The sequence below is a fragment of the Neophocaena asiaeorientalis genome, unplaced genomic scaffold, assembly GCF_003031525.2.
Source record: "Neophocaena asiaeorientalis asiaeorientalis breed wild unplaced genomic scaffold, Neophocaena_asiaeorientalis_V1.1 scaffold46, whole genome shotgun sequence".
In the NCBI taxonomy this organism is placed as follows: domain Eukaryota; kingdom Metazoa; phylum Chordata; class Mammalia; order Artiodactyla; family Phocoenidae; genus Neophocaena; species Neophocaena asiaeorientalis.
This window is the reverse complement of record NW_020175393.1, coordinates 6,553,356-6,566,456: the sequence shown is the minus strand read 5'-3', so window position 1 is coordinate 6,566,456 and position 13,101 is coordinate 6,553,356. Positions and strand designations below refer to the sequence as shown.

Here is a 13,101-nt window from a genome sequence, read left to right as displayed (position 1 = left end):
CTGTGCCCTCATTCTGGCTGCCCAAGTTCCCTTGCCCCAGCTTTCTTTCCCAGATCCTTTCACCACCCTGGCGCCACCTCACATTAACTATGCTTCAGTTTGGAGCAGCTTTGTCTTGACCCGCAAAACAACTACTTGGCTTTGCTATCAAAGGAATAGATCACACCATTCCTCTCCACAACGCCCTCCAGCCTCTCAGCTCTCTCAAAGCCAACGTCCTTTCCAGGCCCTCAAGGTCCTACCTGATCTGGCCTCAGTTTCCTCACTGGCCCAGGCTTCACCCCAGAGCAGGGTCTTCACTGCATCTCTCAGGGGGTTCCTTGGTATGGGATCAAAAAGTGTTAAAAGGACAAAGGAGAGCCACAGCTTTTCTTTTTTAACAGACTCGGAGGTACACGTGTCCATTTCTGAAACCATTAGGAAAGGAAATATTCTATTTCAAGTCCTACCGTTATCAGTTTGGTGTTGAGATACTTCCTTCAGTTTATCAGGTCTGACGTCTCCCAGAGAGGACAAGGGCCAGTGAGCACGGGTAGCATTGAGGGCACCCTGGACGCGGAGTCTGAACAAAGCACTGGGGAGATACAAAGAGCAGAGGGACCAGTCCCTGCCCTCGAGGGGCTTCTGGTGCCTAGGCCTGGGGGACCATGGGTGACGAGGACAGGCAGTTTGGCTCATTAGGGCCACTAAGATGCACCAGCATGGGGGACAGCATAGCCTTCGGCTGGGAAGTCTATGGTATCTATGAGTGAGACACTTGCTCAGCCAGTTTACAAGTCACAGGTGATACTTGACACAAGGGACAGAGGGTCACAGGTGCCTGGCAAACAAAGAACAGAATCCTGATCCGCTTAGCGTATTTATCAATGAGTTAGATAACGACATCAAAGCAGCCCAAAGGGAAAGAATAAGGCATGCCAGAATAAGGACCTCTCAGCAGGCTAAGCCCCCAATAAATGGGAAATGTTGCATTTGTGATTAAAAGGATAATCACACTGAAATAGAATGCGTTTCGACAACCACTCATAAATATAGGAACGTGGGTAAACTGACCGCAAGCTTAACAGAAGACCGTGACAAACTGACATGACCATGACAATGACGAAGCTGCTGAAAAACAAAAACAGTGCTAGGGGGCTGCCTGGTATAAACATCTAGCTCTTTGGAACCAGAAAAATTGGGTTCACATCCCAGCCCTACCACTTATTAGCTCTGTGACCTTGTTATTCACCAACCTCTCCGAGCCTCAGAATCTAACTGAAATGAGATGGTGATGCCTTCCCTGCTGAGTTATTTTGAGAATTAGCAATAAGATGAGTAGACCACCTAGCCCAGCGTCTAGTAGAACTTGGCAGAACCTGGAATATAGAAGGCGCTCGGTAAATGGTCATTGTTAGTAATTCACCTCCTGTAGAAATATAGAACGTAAATGTTTCAAAGCTAGGAGAACTCTTCTCTACCCTGCCCCTCTCGGGCCTATCCGGAGTATGATGTCCAGATTCAGGCTCTGTACTTCAGATCGATTAGAAAGTCACCTTGCTACTGAGCCCTCAGGTGAGAGAATTAGGCAGAGTCAGCCCGGGAATAAAGCTCCAGGCACATGTGGTATTTTGTTGTTGTTGCTGTTGCTTTTAAAGTATTTAAAGAACCATCAGATTAAGAAGGAGGACAAACTGTGCTGCTCCAGAGCTCCAAAGGAGAGGTGAAAAGAAGTTAGTGGGGCAGGTCTCACCTCCAATTAAGAGGAAACAGAGCTGCCCGCAAGGAGGTATGCCCAGTGTAAAGCACTGAGCCTCACCCCCAGCAGTATGGGGGGAGAAAGCAGATGACCATCCTCAGAAATGTTATCGAAGGAATTTCTGAATCGAGAGCCTTGCAACCAGACAAACCTGGATTTGGATCCAGGCTCCTCAAGTTAGCCATGCGGCCTTGGGCAGGTTAACCTCTTTGAACCTCCATACCCTTATCTGTGAAAGGGGAGCAATAATACCTCCAATGAGTACCAGAAGGATTAAGTCTGATCATGTCCAGAAAGCACCTAGCGTGTGATAGAGTCTCCCCTCCAAAGAGTAAAAAGTGGGGCTGCATAACTCCTAAGACGCGTTCTGAGGCTGAGAAATGCAGTACAACCACCGAGAGCCTCCTGGGAAGATAGACAGACCCCACCCACCAGGCTAGGAAAGGATGGGCTCCAGACAAGCACACAAGCAACCAGAGCAGGCAACCCGGCAACCAGCAGTGACAGCTGGCGTGTCTGGGGACACAGCCCTCACCTAGGACTTGCCAGGGCCCTGTGGGCAGGGCGTCTGAGCATGGTTCTCAGCCCTGGGTGCACACCGGGTTAATCGGGCTTAGAACCACTGCTTCAGAGGGAAGTCAAAAACGGGAGACATGATTTGAGGCTGGAGAATTCGGCACCTCAGCTGATGCAAAGTAAGATGTGAGCCGTTTTAGTGATGCCTTCTTGGTTTATGAAGGGCTCAGTATCAGAGGAGGGGGAAATGGTGTTTTGCATCTTCCCTGGGGACTCAAGAGGAAACGAGTGAATTCCACGGTAAAAGGATTGGTAGCGATATAAGGAAGAATTCCCTTCCCGTGACAGATGTGGGACAGTGGGAGGGACAGTGGATGGAGCATAATCATGGAACCCTCCTCTGGGGCTCTCAGCCGAGCAGAGGTTGCCACCCAGAGGAGGTGGGTAAAGCAGCCACCCATCCAAAGGCCCCAGAAGGACTCACAGGGTCCCCTTTCACCTGGGACGCACGATGACTGTGTCATCCGCTCTAAACCACACTCCCCCTTGACCTTTCTTCCTCGCTGGAGGGAATCATCAGCATCTCCCTTCTCCAGGTATCTCAGAGAGCACACCCGTGCCCTTGACGCCAGACCTGCTGGAAGAGAAGCTGCGATCACAACTGCAGGAAGAAAAGAGAAGGTGCCCTTTCTTTTCGCCACACACACCCTGACCCCAGCCCCTCGGGGCCACCTGGAGCTGTGGGGCAGGGCAGGGTGGCCACGCCCGTCCCAAGCCTGCAGCTACTCTGGAAGCGGGTCCTAAAATAGCTGGAGGAGGTGCCACCTTTCAGCAGGCAGTCGTGAGATGCAGGAAGCCGAGGCAGGGTGAGGCTGGAGTGGGGAGCAGAAGGCCCAGCCAGGCTCCAGCGCTGGGATCAGCCTCTGCAGCCCCAGCTCAGGCTGCAGCCCAGGAAGCGGCGAGTCTTGTCTGCTGCTGCCCTCTAGGGGAGCCCAGAAGTATGACCATGGAGGACCTCCTTCCCCCCACTTCTCTCCTGAGGCTCCTTATCTGCAAGGTGTCCAGAGAATATCAGACCCTCCTGCGGCCATTTAGGGCTCCAGAATGATTTAACCTGCAGAGCGAGGAACCTCAAGCATAAACAGACATCTGGTCATCACTGATACAAGCTTCTCAGTTCATTCATTCATTTAGGCATTCAACAGCTATCTCCTCTGCCACGAAGACGTTTAGGGTAAACCAAACAAGAAACCTTCCTTACTCTCAAGGGGGCAATGCTGTCACTATAACACACACCACCCACCCCTGGGCTGGCTAGGCATGTACCCTCAGCGCCCCCCGTCACACTGCCCCCACCCCCAGATGGCCTGGGTTCAAACCCTGGCTCCTCTGTTTATTAGCTCGGTGCCATAGAGCAAGTTCCTCAACCTCTCCATGCCTCAGGTTCCAAATCTGTAAAGGGGAGATGATGATAATAGCGCCTTCCTCATAGGGCTGTGAAGAGGATTAAATGAGTTTATAGACGGCAAGGGCCTAGAGCAATGCCTGCCCTTCAGTGCCCAGTAATGGTACTCATCCTTCCTGGAGAGGGGTTAGTCCTGTCACACACAGAGCCCCACGGCCCACTGGACAGAAATACCTGGCTGTGGGCTCACATGCTGGCGCCATACTCTGGCCTGGGTGGGCAACTGTAAGGTCCCAGCCCCAGGCACCAAGGCTGCATGGCCAGGCTTCTGAGGCTCAGGCCCTGCCGCCGCCAGTCTCTTTAGAGCCCTCCCTCCCTGCCGGTGACTTTCAGGACTCCTCTCTGACTCCACTGCAGGTATAAAGCAATGTTCACGCACCTGAAGGCGCTGAAGGTGGAGATCGAGCATTTGCAGCTACTCATGGACAAAGCCAAGGTGAAGCTGCAGAAAGAGTTTGAAGCCTGGTGGGCAGAGGAGGCCACCAGCCTGCAGGTACTGGCAGCCATGCCCCTCACTGCCCCAGAGCCCACCCTCCTTCTGGGGCCTGAGGAGCGTCGGGGCAGACAGGGAGGGGCCAGACCCCCAGCCCCATGGTGGGGGGGAGCAGAGGAAAAAGAATGGGGGCTTAGACCCGCAGTGCACGTGCTCTCAGCCCCTACCTCCTGAAGCGAGGGCTCGTTTTAGTAACAAGGAACGTGAGTGGTCAGGGGCTCACTGTTTCCTTGCTAGTGCCTGACGCATAGAAATGTAGGGAGTGGGAGGTGTAGCTCCCCAAGCCGATGGATTGCCACCATTGCTTCCTGAGACGCAGTGACAACACTGATTGTTCTTTATTACAGCCATATATATGCACGTATGTGTGTGTGTGTATATATATATATGGTATAAATTTTAGAAAATACAGAAAAACACAAGGTAAAATCACCATAATCCCACCATTTAAGGAGAATCGATATTAATATGTTGGATTATATTTTTTATATTTTTATGCATATACATCCTTATGCTTTTATAAAAATAGAATCATATGAGTCTTCAAGTATCACAAACGGCTTTTGTTTTTACTTAGTTGTCCAGCATGCCACCTCTTCCGTGGCATGACGCCATGACATCATTCCGGTGCTGTCACTGTTCAAGCATATGGATTTATTCTAATATATTGAACCTCCTATTGTTTAATGCTTAGGTTGTTTGGGGGTCGTTTCACTAGAAAAGTCTTTGAAGATACGTTTTTGCATATTTCCTAGACAAATTCCTAGAAGTTCTCTATAATATTATGAAGGCTAAAGAACCTGTTAAGAAATGTTTGTACACACCCCCAGTTCCAACTGTCCTCGTGTGACCCCTCAGCTGTGTATAATAAAAGAGATGACGTACACATAATCCTACCACTTTTGTGGCTGGAAGAACCCTTAGAAATTCTCTAACAGGCTGATTGTGTCATTTTAAGGACAAGAAACTGAGAGCCAGCGAAGATAGTGTCCCAAGGACACAACCGAGCCGTAACCCATACATTACCGAGTGGCCTCGTGACCAGACGATGGAGAAACATATTTGGATAAAGTTAAATACACAAGATGACAAATAAAACCAATAATATGGAAATACAGTTATCACAATATTTTAGCAGCACAGTTATGGTATAGTAATATGTATACCATTTTACAGATGCATTAATTAATAAGATCTGGGGGGCTCAATATTTACCACAATTTCAAAGTAGTGGTGAACACAGTATTTCAAGATTTCTGCAAAAACTGTAACGTGATCTGAAAATATCTGTAATTTCTACTGGTGGCGGAGTCACTGGTACCACCCATTCTACTGTGGTTTGTTGTCTACATTTAATCATCGAAAGATATGTTAAGTTTCAGGTAGAAGTTAGGAAGAATAAAGATGTCATTGGTTCCCAGTCACGTTCACAGTGCCCCTGCTCTCCAGTTAAGAAGCCTCCCTCGGGAGGTCATCAGTGGGTGAGACCGTCAGCCACTGCTGGTGCCCATGGGCATCCGGCCACTGGACAGTGATGAGGGTTCTCCCATCATCCCGTATGACCCAGTCGAGGCTGATGGATTCAGACCGTTTATTACTTGCATAGACAGTGAAAGGCAGGGTAGCCAAGCTGTCAGCTCCCTGTGCCCTCCACCCCACAGGATGTCATTGAAACAGAAGGGACCAGGTGACCACAGCAGGGATGATGGGGCGCCCTGTAGCAATTCCATGCAGCCACTAAGCCATTTTATAGCCGGCGGATGTACCCTGAGTGGGGCAGGCAAAAAGCCTTAACCCTCATTAGAACATAGGAGGGCGGGGCATTCTGCTAAGACTCAGGTCAGCTGGGGTTTAATCGCTGCTCAGGAGACCTGTGTGGAGACACGCAAGGTTTCCAGGACCCTGCTGGAGCTGCCCCCACGTGCATGATGCACGATGAATGCATCGCTCCCGATTCTGCCAGCATCTCTTTGGGACGAGGGAAAGCAAAGCCAGAAGGAGTTCTGGAGAACTGTCAGATCACATTTCAAACACTTTTTCCTAACTTTAAAAAGTAATACAGGGCTTCCCTGGTGGCGCAGTGGTTGAGAGTCCGCCTGCCGATGTAGGGGACACGGGTTCGTGCCCTGGTCGGGGAAGATCCCATATGCCGCGGAGCGGCTGGGCCCGTGAGCCATGGCTGCTGAGCCTGCGCGTCCGGAGCCTGTGCTCCGCAGTGGGAGAGGCCACAACAGTGAGAGGCCCGCGTACCGCAAAAAAAAAAAAAAAAAAAGTAATACAGGCTCAATATGGAGAACTTAGAAAACACAGAAAAGCACAAAGAATAAATCAAACATTACCCATTATCCTGCCATCCAAAGAGAATGTTTTGATGCCCCTCATTAAGGTCATGACTACCTCTAGATTTATTTTTTCCCACACATGTACATACCAACTTTTCTAGCTGGCTTTTTCCCTTTAAGAAATAACATCAAAGACATTTTCCCCATGTCATTAGATTCACGCTTACACTGTGAAACTTTCTCTTGGACCAACAGGTAAACTCCCCAGCAGTGAATTCATTGAATCACATGAAACCCTTCCCCCAGACGCCAGAATCCCAGCACGAAAGGTCCCAGCTTCTCTCTAGCAAAAGGTAAGGGGAGAACCCTGCGACAGGGTTGGGATGCCCAGAAAAGATGCCCTACCTCTCCTCAACCCAATCTTGATGCTCTAAGTGTAGGCTGCCTGATCCAGGAAGATGAGTGACTTTCACTGTTAAATTAGTTGAAAATACTCAGGCCAGTGGCTCTCAGGCTTTACTGGAGTACCGCGCCCGCTCCCCCCACCCCGGCCCTTTCCCTCCGCCTCTGACAGCCAGTGGACCTACTGCCACAGTGACAAGAGAAGCAGTTTAACCAAACTGTGCAAGCCCTGGTCCTGCCGCTGGGTGGGAAGAAGCGGTTGGCAGTAGTGGGAGGGGAGAGGGAGGGGGGAACTGTGGAGGGGATGTTGGGTAAGGCAGAGGGGAGTCAGCCTGCCAGGACCCAGGAACCTCTGGTTAGTGACTCTGTCCTAGCACAGACTCAGGAGAGACGTGGGCACCCTCCCGCGAGGACGCCCAGAGCCAGTGTCCCTGAGTGATGGCATGAGCCAGCACAGACTATACTTCCCACACACACACCTTCTGAAGGCAGGTTCCTTCTCATGCCACCCACGTTATTGTCTCTTTCCAACCGCACAGCCCGGGCGGTAGAGCCAATGACACCTGCCTCATCCATCCTGCATCTCTGAGACAGGCCAACTGTCCGCATGGCAGAGACCAGGCCAGCATGAGTGGGGCCTCGGCCTCGACTGCCAAGGAACGCTCCTTGCCTGGGTCTGAGCGGAGCTGAGTTCTCACGTTGGAAATGTGAAATAGAGCTTTTTAAAAGGGGTTGGGGAGAGGGTTGCCAGACGGTGTCCCTGATCCGATGATGTGATGAGAATGGCAATGGCCTCTGTGGTCTCCTTTTCAAAAACCCATAACCCTGGTTGAGTCATGAGGAAAACGTCAGACAAGTCCCAGTCAAGGGGCATTCTACAAAATACCTGACCAGTACTCCTCAAAACTGTCAAGGGCAAGAAAATTCTGAGAAACTGTCACAGACAAGAGGAGCCTAAGGAGATATGATGGCAAATGTAATGTGCTATCCTGGATGGGAACTAGATCAGAAAAACTAAGAAAATCCAAATAACGAACAGACGGTAGTTAATAATAATGTATCAGTATTGGTTCCTTAGTTGTGACAAATGTACCACACTAATATAAGATTATATAATGAGGGAAATTGGGTATGGGGTATAGGGGAACTCTCTGTACTATCTTTGCAACTTTTCTCTAAATCTGAAACTACTCTTAAAACAAAACAAAACAGCCAACCAGAGAGCTGTCCACCACCTGGCTGACATTTTCCCTGGACCTCTTCACATCTCCCAACCTGGCCCTCAGGGCCAGCACTTCGGCTTGTATTCTAGCTTTAGGAAACATCTCCTATGTGAGCCCCTAAGCCCCAGGTTAACAGCCGGCAAGGTATGTTCTGTCTGGCTACGCTGGTGTTTTAAAAGGCAGTGTAGATCCACGAAAGAAAAAATTGATAAGTTTGACTATATTCATATGGAAAATGCTGCTCTGTGAAAGACACTGTTAAGAGAATGAAAAGATAAACCACAGACTGGGAGAAAATATTTGAAAAACATCTATAAATGGGCAAAAGATCTGAACAGCCACCTCACCAAAGAAGATATACAGGTGGCAAATAAGTGTATGACGGGATGCTCCACATCATATGTCATTGTGGAAATACAAATTAAAGCAATAATGAGACACCATTCCACACCTATGAGAATGGCTAAAATAAAATAAAACTGATACCACCAAATGCTGGTGAGGATGTGGAGCAACAGGAACTCTCATTCATTGCTGATGGGAATGCAAAATGGCAAAGCCTCTTGGGAAAACAGTTTGGTGGTTTCTTACTAAACTAAACATACTCTTACCATACGATTCATCAGTCATGCCCCTTTGTGTTTACTGAAATGAGTTGAAAACTTATATCCACACTTACATATGGTTGTTTACAGCTTTATTCATAATTGCCTAAAACTGGAAGCAACCAAGATGTCCTTCAAAAGGTGAATGGAAAAACAAGACAAACGGTACATCCATATTTAATGATAAAAAGAAATGAGCTATTGAGCCATGAAAATACGTGGAGGAAACTTAAATGCATATCACTAAGCGATGAAGCCAGTCTGAAAAGGCTACATACTGTATGATTCCAGCTATGACATTCTGGAAAGGGCAAACTTACGCGCACAGGTAGAAAGATCAGAGAGAGGGAGAGAGGGCAGGGCTGGAAAGGATGAATAGGGAGAACACAGGGGATTTTTAAGGCAGTGAAACTATGCTGTAGGATACTGTAATGATGGATATACAATAGTATGCATTTGTCAAAATCCATAGTATCGTACAACAGAAAGAGTGAACCCCGACGTAAGCTGTGGACATCAGTTAATAATAACGGTTCATCAGTTGTAACAAACGTACAACACTAATGCAAGATGTTAGTAATAGGGGAAAATACAAGCCGGGAGAGAGAGGATACATGCGAATTCTCTGTACTATTTGCTTAATATTCTGTAAACCTAAAACTTTTGTAAGAAAAATAGTCCATTCATTTTTTTAAAAAACTTAAAGGCAGTGTAAGTAGGCAGCTGCACTTCTCCGTGGCAATACAGAGCTTGGCATTAGTGTCCCACACTTGCCCTCTCTGTGCCTTCTCTTGGGTACCTGCTAATCTCTGGGATACTTGAGTTTCCAACCCCTAATGCCTTCCTGCTGCCCCACTCTGGGCCCCCTCCCTGAAACCCCAGGACTCCACAGAGCATGTTTGGAAAACACTAGTCCAGCCAGCCCAGAGCTTCCCCCAGTCATTGCTCTGGCTCTGGCTCCGATCCGAGCCTCTCGAGTGTCCGCCACACGAGAATAAGCCCTCCTCCCCAGTGTGACGCTTCTCAGAACCCCTGACTATTTCTCCAGCTTCTTTTCTGACCTCTTCCAAGCTCCTACTGATAGGAGTATCCTGCCCAGCAAATAGGAAGCTCCAGCTCCAATTTTTCTTTTGCTTCAAGACAATGAAGTGTGTGTGTGTGTGTGTGTGTTGGGAAAGGCCCGGTGAAACGACTCCAGGGCTATAAGGACCTTGCCTGCCAAGTGAAGCTCAGAACCTTGAATTTCAAAGGCGTGTATCAGGTTACCTATAGGAGCTTCTCCCAAAACCATGCTCCCTGAGCTCTACCCCCAGCACTTTTGATGATGCTGGAAGGAGGGTCTTTGGGGAGTGGACTCTCAGGCAGGCTCGGGGCACTGTTCAGTCTCTGTCATCTGTGGTGGCAGCCGGTGCTCTGGTGGGATCTCTAACCTTCGGCAGAGATAACCAAGTGTCCTGAAAAGTGTCTGTTAAGACGCCTCGGCTATGAGTGGTCGGCACCCCTAAATTCCTTCACACACAGTAGTTCAGATACCGTTCATTGTGGGCGGAAAGGTTACAGTGGACAGGTGAGAGGAAAAGGGTCCTGCTAGAGACTGGCAAGGGCAAGGTCTCGGGCTCCTCCTCTGATAAAGAAGTCACCTGCCACTGCTTTAAAATGCTGGCAGAGAAGAGCTCACAGAGCTCTACCAGGGGTGAGGCAGGGAGGAGGCCCTTTCCCTGGTCATCGTGGCTTCGCAGACATTCTCTATGAACAGCCAACTGTGGAGGATTAGTTGTTGGCGTCCTTAAATTCTCCAAGGAGACTTCTCCAAGGCTCTCCTCTCTTACGGTAATCACATCTCCTGTGGGGGCCCTAAGGGCCAGGAACTGAACACGTGTGTGACATATGTGCTATCATTGCACCCATTTTACAGATGCGAACACTCTGGCTCCAAGAGATCAATTAACTTGCTGGGGTCACCCAGCTAATAAGAGGTGAGACCAGGGTTGGAACCCAGGCCTGTCAACATCCGGCCACCCCTCTCCCCTCACTCCTCACATCAGTTTCCTTTAACCTTAATGACCATGACCGTCCTTTAGGGACACGTGCGTATCCTCTTGTTTAGTAGAAGGTGACAGTTTCCCACTCATATTCTGCACTATTTTGTACAAATGTGTTTTCCTCATATTCCTCCCAGTGCCAGGTCCTCCTGCTTGGGGTCCCCACTCTTTCCATGTGTCCACGATCTGATTTTCCCAAGAGACCAAGATTTTCAAACAGCAAAATTATGGCTCCTAAGAAGGCCAACCTCTGACTGGAAAACCAGAGCTCCCTTGGATTGGGAACTCCAATCCAAGGATGGGATGATTGGCCCCATGAGTTCAGTTGAGAAACCCTGAAATCAATCCTATTTCACTAATGAGAAAACTGAGGCCCAGGAAGGGAACGTGATGCTCTGAACTCTGTGGTTAACAATGGGACGAGCTGCAGCTGCAGCCTGAACTCCAGGCTCCATGTCGAACCACGGTTTTTCCTTCCTTCCTTGCCCCCCGGCCCCCCATGCTCCCCTGCCTCCCCCTCTCTCCCCCTCTCTCCTCCTCACTCCTTCACTTCCTTCTTCCCCTCACTTTCCCCCACTTTCTTTTTTTTTTTTGGTACGCGGGCCTCTCACTGTTGTGGCCTCTCCCGTTGCGGAGCACAGGCTCCGGACGCGCAGGCTCAGCGGCCATGGCTCACGGGCCCAGCCTCTCCGCGGCATGTGGGATCTTCCCGGACCGGGGCATGAACCCGTGTCCCCTGCATTGGCAGGCGGACTCTCAACCACTGCGCCACCAGGGAAGCCCTCCCCCACTTTCTTTCTCTACCTAACCCTTCCCACCCTACATTCTTTCTCCCCCTTTTCTCCCCCTCCTCCCACGCTCCCTCTAGGCCAAGGCCACTCTCTATTGTTTGTCCATTTGTCCATCCCTCTGCCAGCTTCTCTGAGAGAGTGTCCACCCTGGAATGGGTCTAAGAACTGGCCACTGGGAAGGCCTCCTAGGATCTCCTCGGGAAACACCGTTAGAATCCTCCCCCAGCATCTACCTTGTCTGAGAGGCAGGGCCTATCCTGGCCTGGCCTTCCTAGATATTCCTTAGGTATCCCAAGTTAAGGTGATCCCTGGATGTGCTTGCCAAGAGATCCTTAACCTTGACGTTCAGAACCTTGGATCTCAAAGGTGCCCATCAGCTCACCGTGGGTTACCTGCAAGGAGTCCCCTCAGTTTAGACTTTCACAAAGGGTGCTCTTCTGGGTGCTGGCCCTCGGGCAAGCCAGCTCCCCCTTTGGGATCCCCTCGTCTCATCTGTAAGATGCATCGAGGTCCCTCTGACACTGTTCTTCCATGAGCAGGCGAGTGTCCTGGGGCCACTGAAGAGCTGCTGGAACAGGAGAGTGAGAGTCCAGCTGCCTGCCTCCCCTGAGCTCCAGAGACGCTGCTCCTGATGGAGCCACTGCAGCCCGGGGGCTGGTCCTCTTGCTCCTCGGGTTCTGACAGAAACCTGATTTCATCACTTCCCCGGGGATGCTCCGGGCCTGTGGGCTGATCACACTAAATTCACAACACTCTGATGGGCAACCATCATTAGGAGGCCTAATTACTATTAATATTACTTACTAATCCCTGTGAAGGAAGAGATGATTAATTCTGACGGCTGTTGTGCGCTGTCTCCGGAAGGAACGTCAGCGTGAGAAGTGAATTCACCGTCAAAGGCTCGTGGGTCAGGAGAGAGGACAAAAGTCATGGTATGACCCTGAGGGTTCAGAGGCCGAGCTATGGCATCCAGGGATGCTCCCGCAGCCTCGGGGCTGGAGGAGCCCCAAGCCATCACACTGCGTCATCCTCCTGCGGGAGCTGCTCAAGGCAACGGGATGGGCAGCTGGGCCTCTGCAGAGGGTGCTGGATGCCCCCATCTGTCCTGTCACCTCCATCTCTGCCCTCTTCCACCCACTCCCAGCCCTCAACAGTTAGCACCTGTGAGCACTCCCTGGCATCTTAGAAAAGGCTCGGCCGGGAAACCATTGAGTTCATGAGCCATTTGTGTGCCAGTGGCTTGATCTTGCAAGACTTGCTGCAGCTTCCAAACGGACCGTGACCTGGTGTCATTGCAGCACCTGCGGGATGGAAAGACCTTTCTCCTTCCCTAGTTGAGGCCTGCACCAGGAACCACTCAGAAGGAACCCTAGGAACTTGCCTCTGTTCTCCAAAGAAAGGCGTGCAGAGCCTGCCACCTTGTGGCTGCCTCTGGTCCTACAGTGACCCTCATCAGACAGCACAGATGCTCAGCTCACCCGAAGACTCAGAGCAGAGTCTCTGGGACACTGGGAAATAAAAATCTGAGGGGGGGGGGGGGGGGG

General features: G+C 50.2%; 1 protein-coding gene across 1 annotated transcript in view; it reads left to right on the top strand.

Moving 5' to 3' along the window:
- KIF6 (kinesin family member 6) overlaps window positions 1–13,101 on the top strand; it is a 374,962-nt gene that overhangs the window by 356,295 nt on the left and 5,566 nt on the right. The window contains exons 17-19 of the mRNA XM_024766060.1: window positions 2,851–2,935; window positions 4,077–4,212; window positions 6,750–6,847. Of these exons, the coding sequence (XP_024621828.1) occupies window positions 2,851–2,935; window positions 4,077–4,212; window positions 6,750–6,847 (319 nt within the window). The remainder of the gene's footprint in view (window positions 1–2,850; window positions 2,936–4,076; window positions 4,213–6,749; window positions 6,848–13,101) is intronic.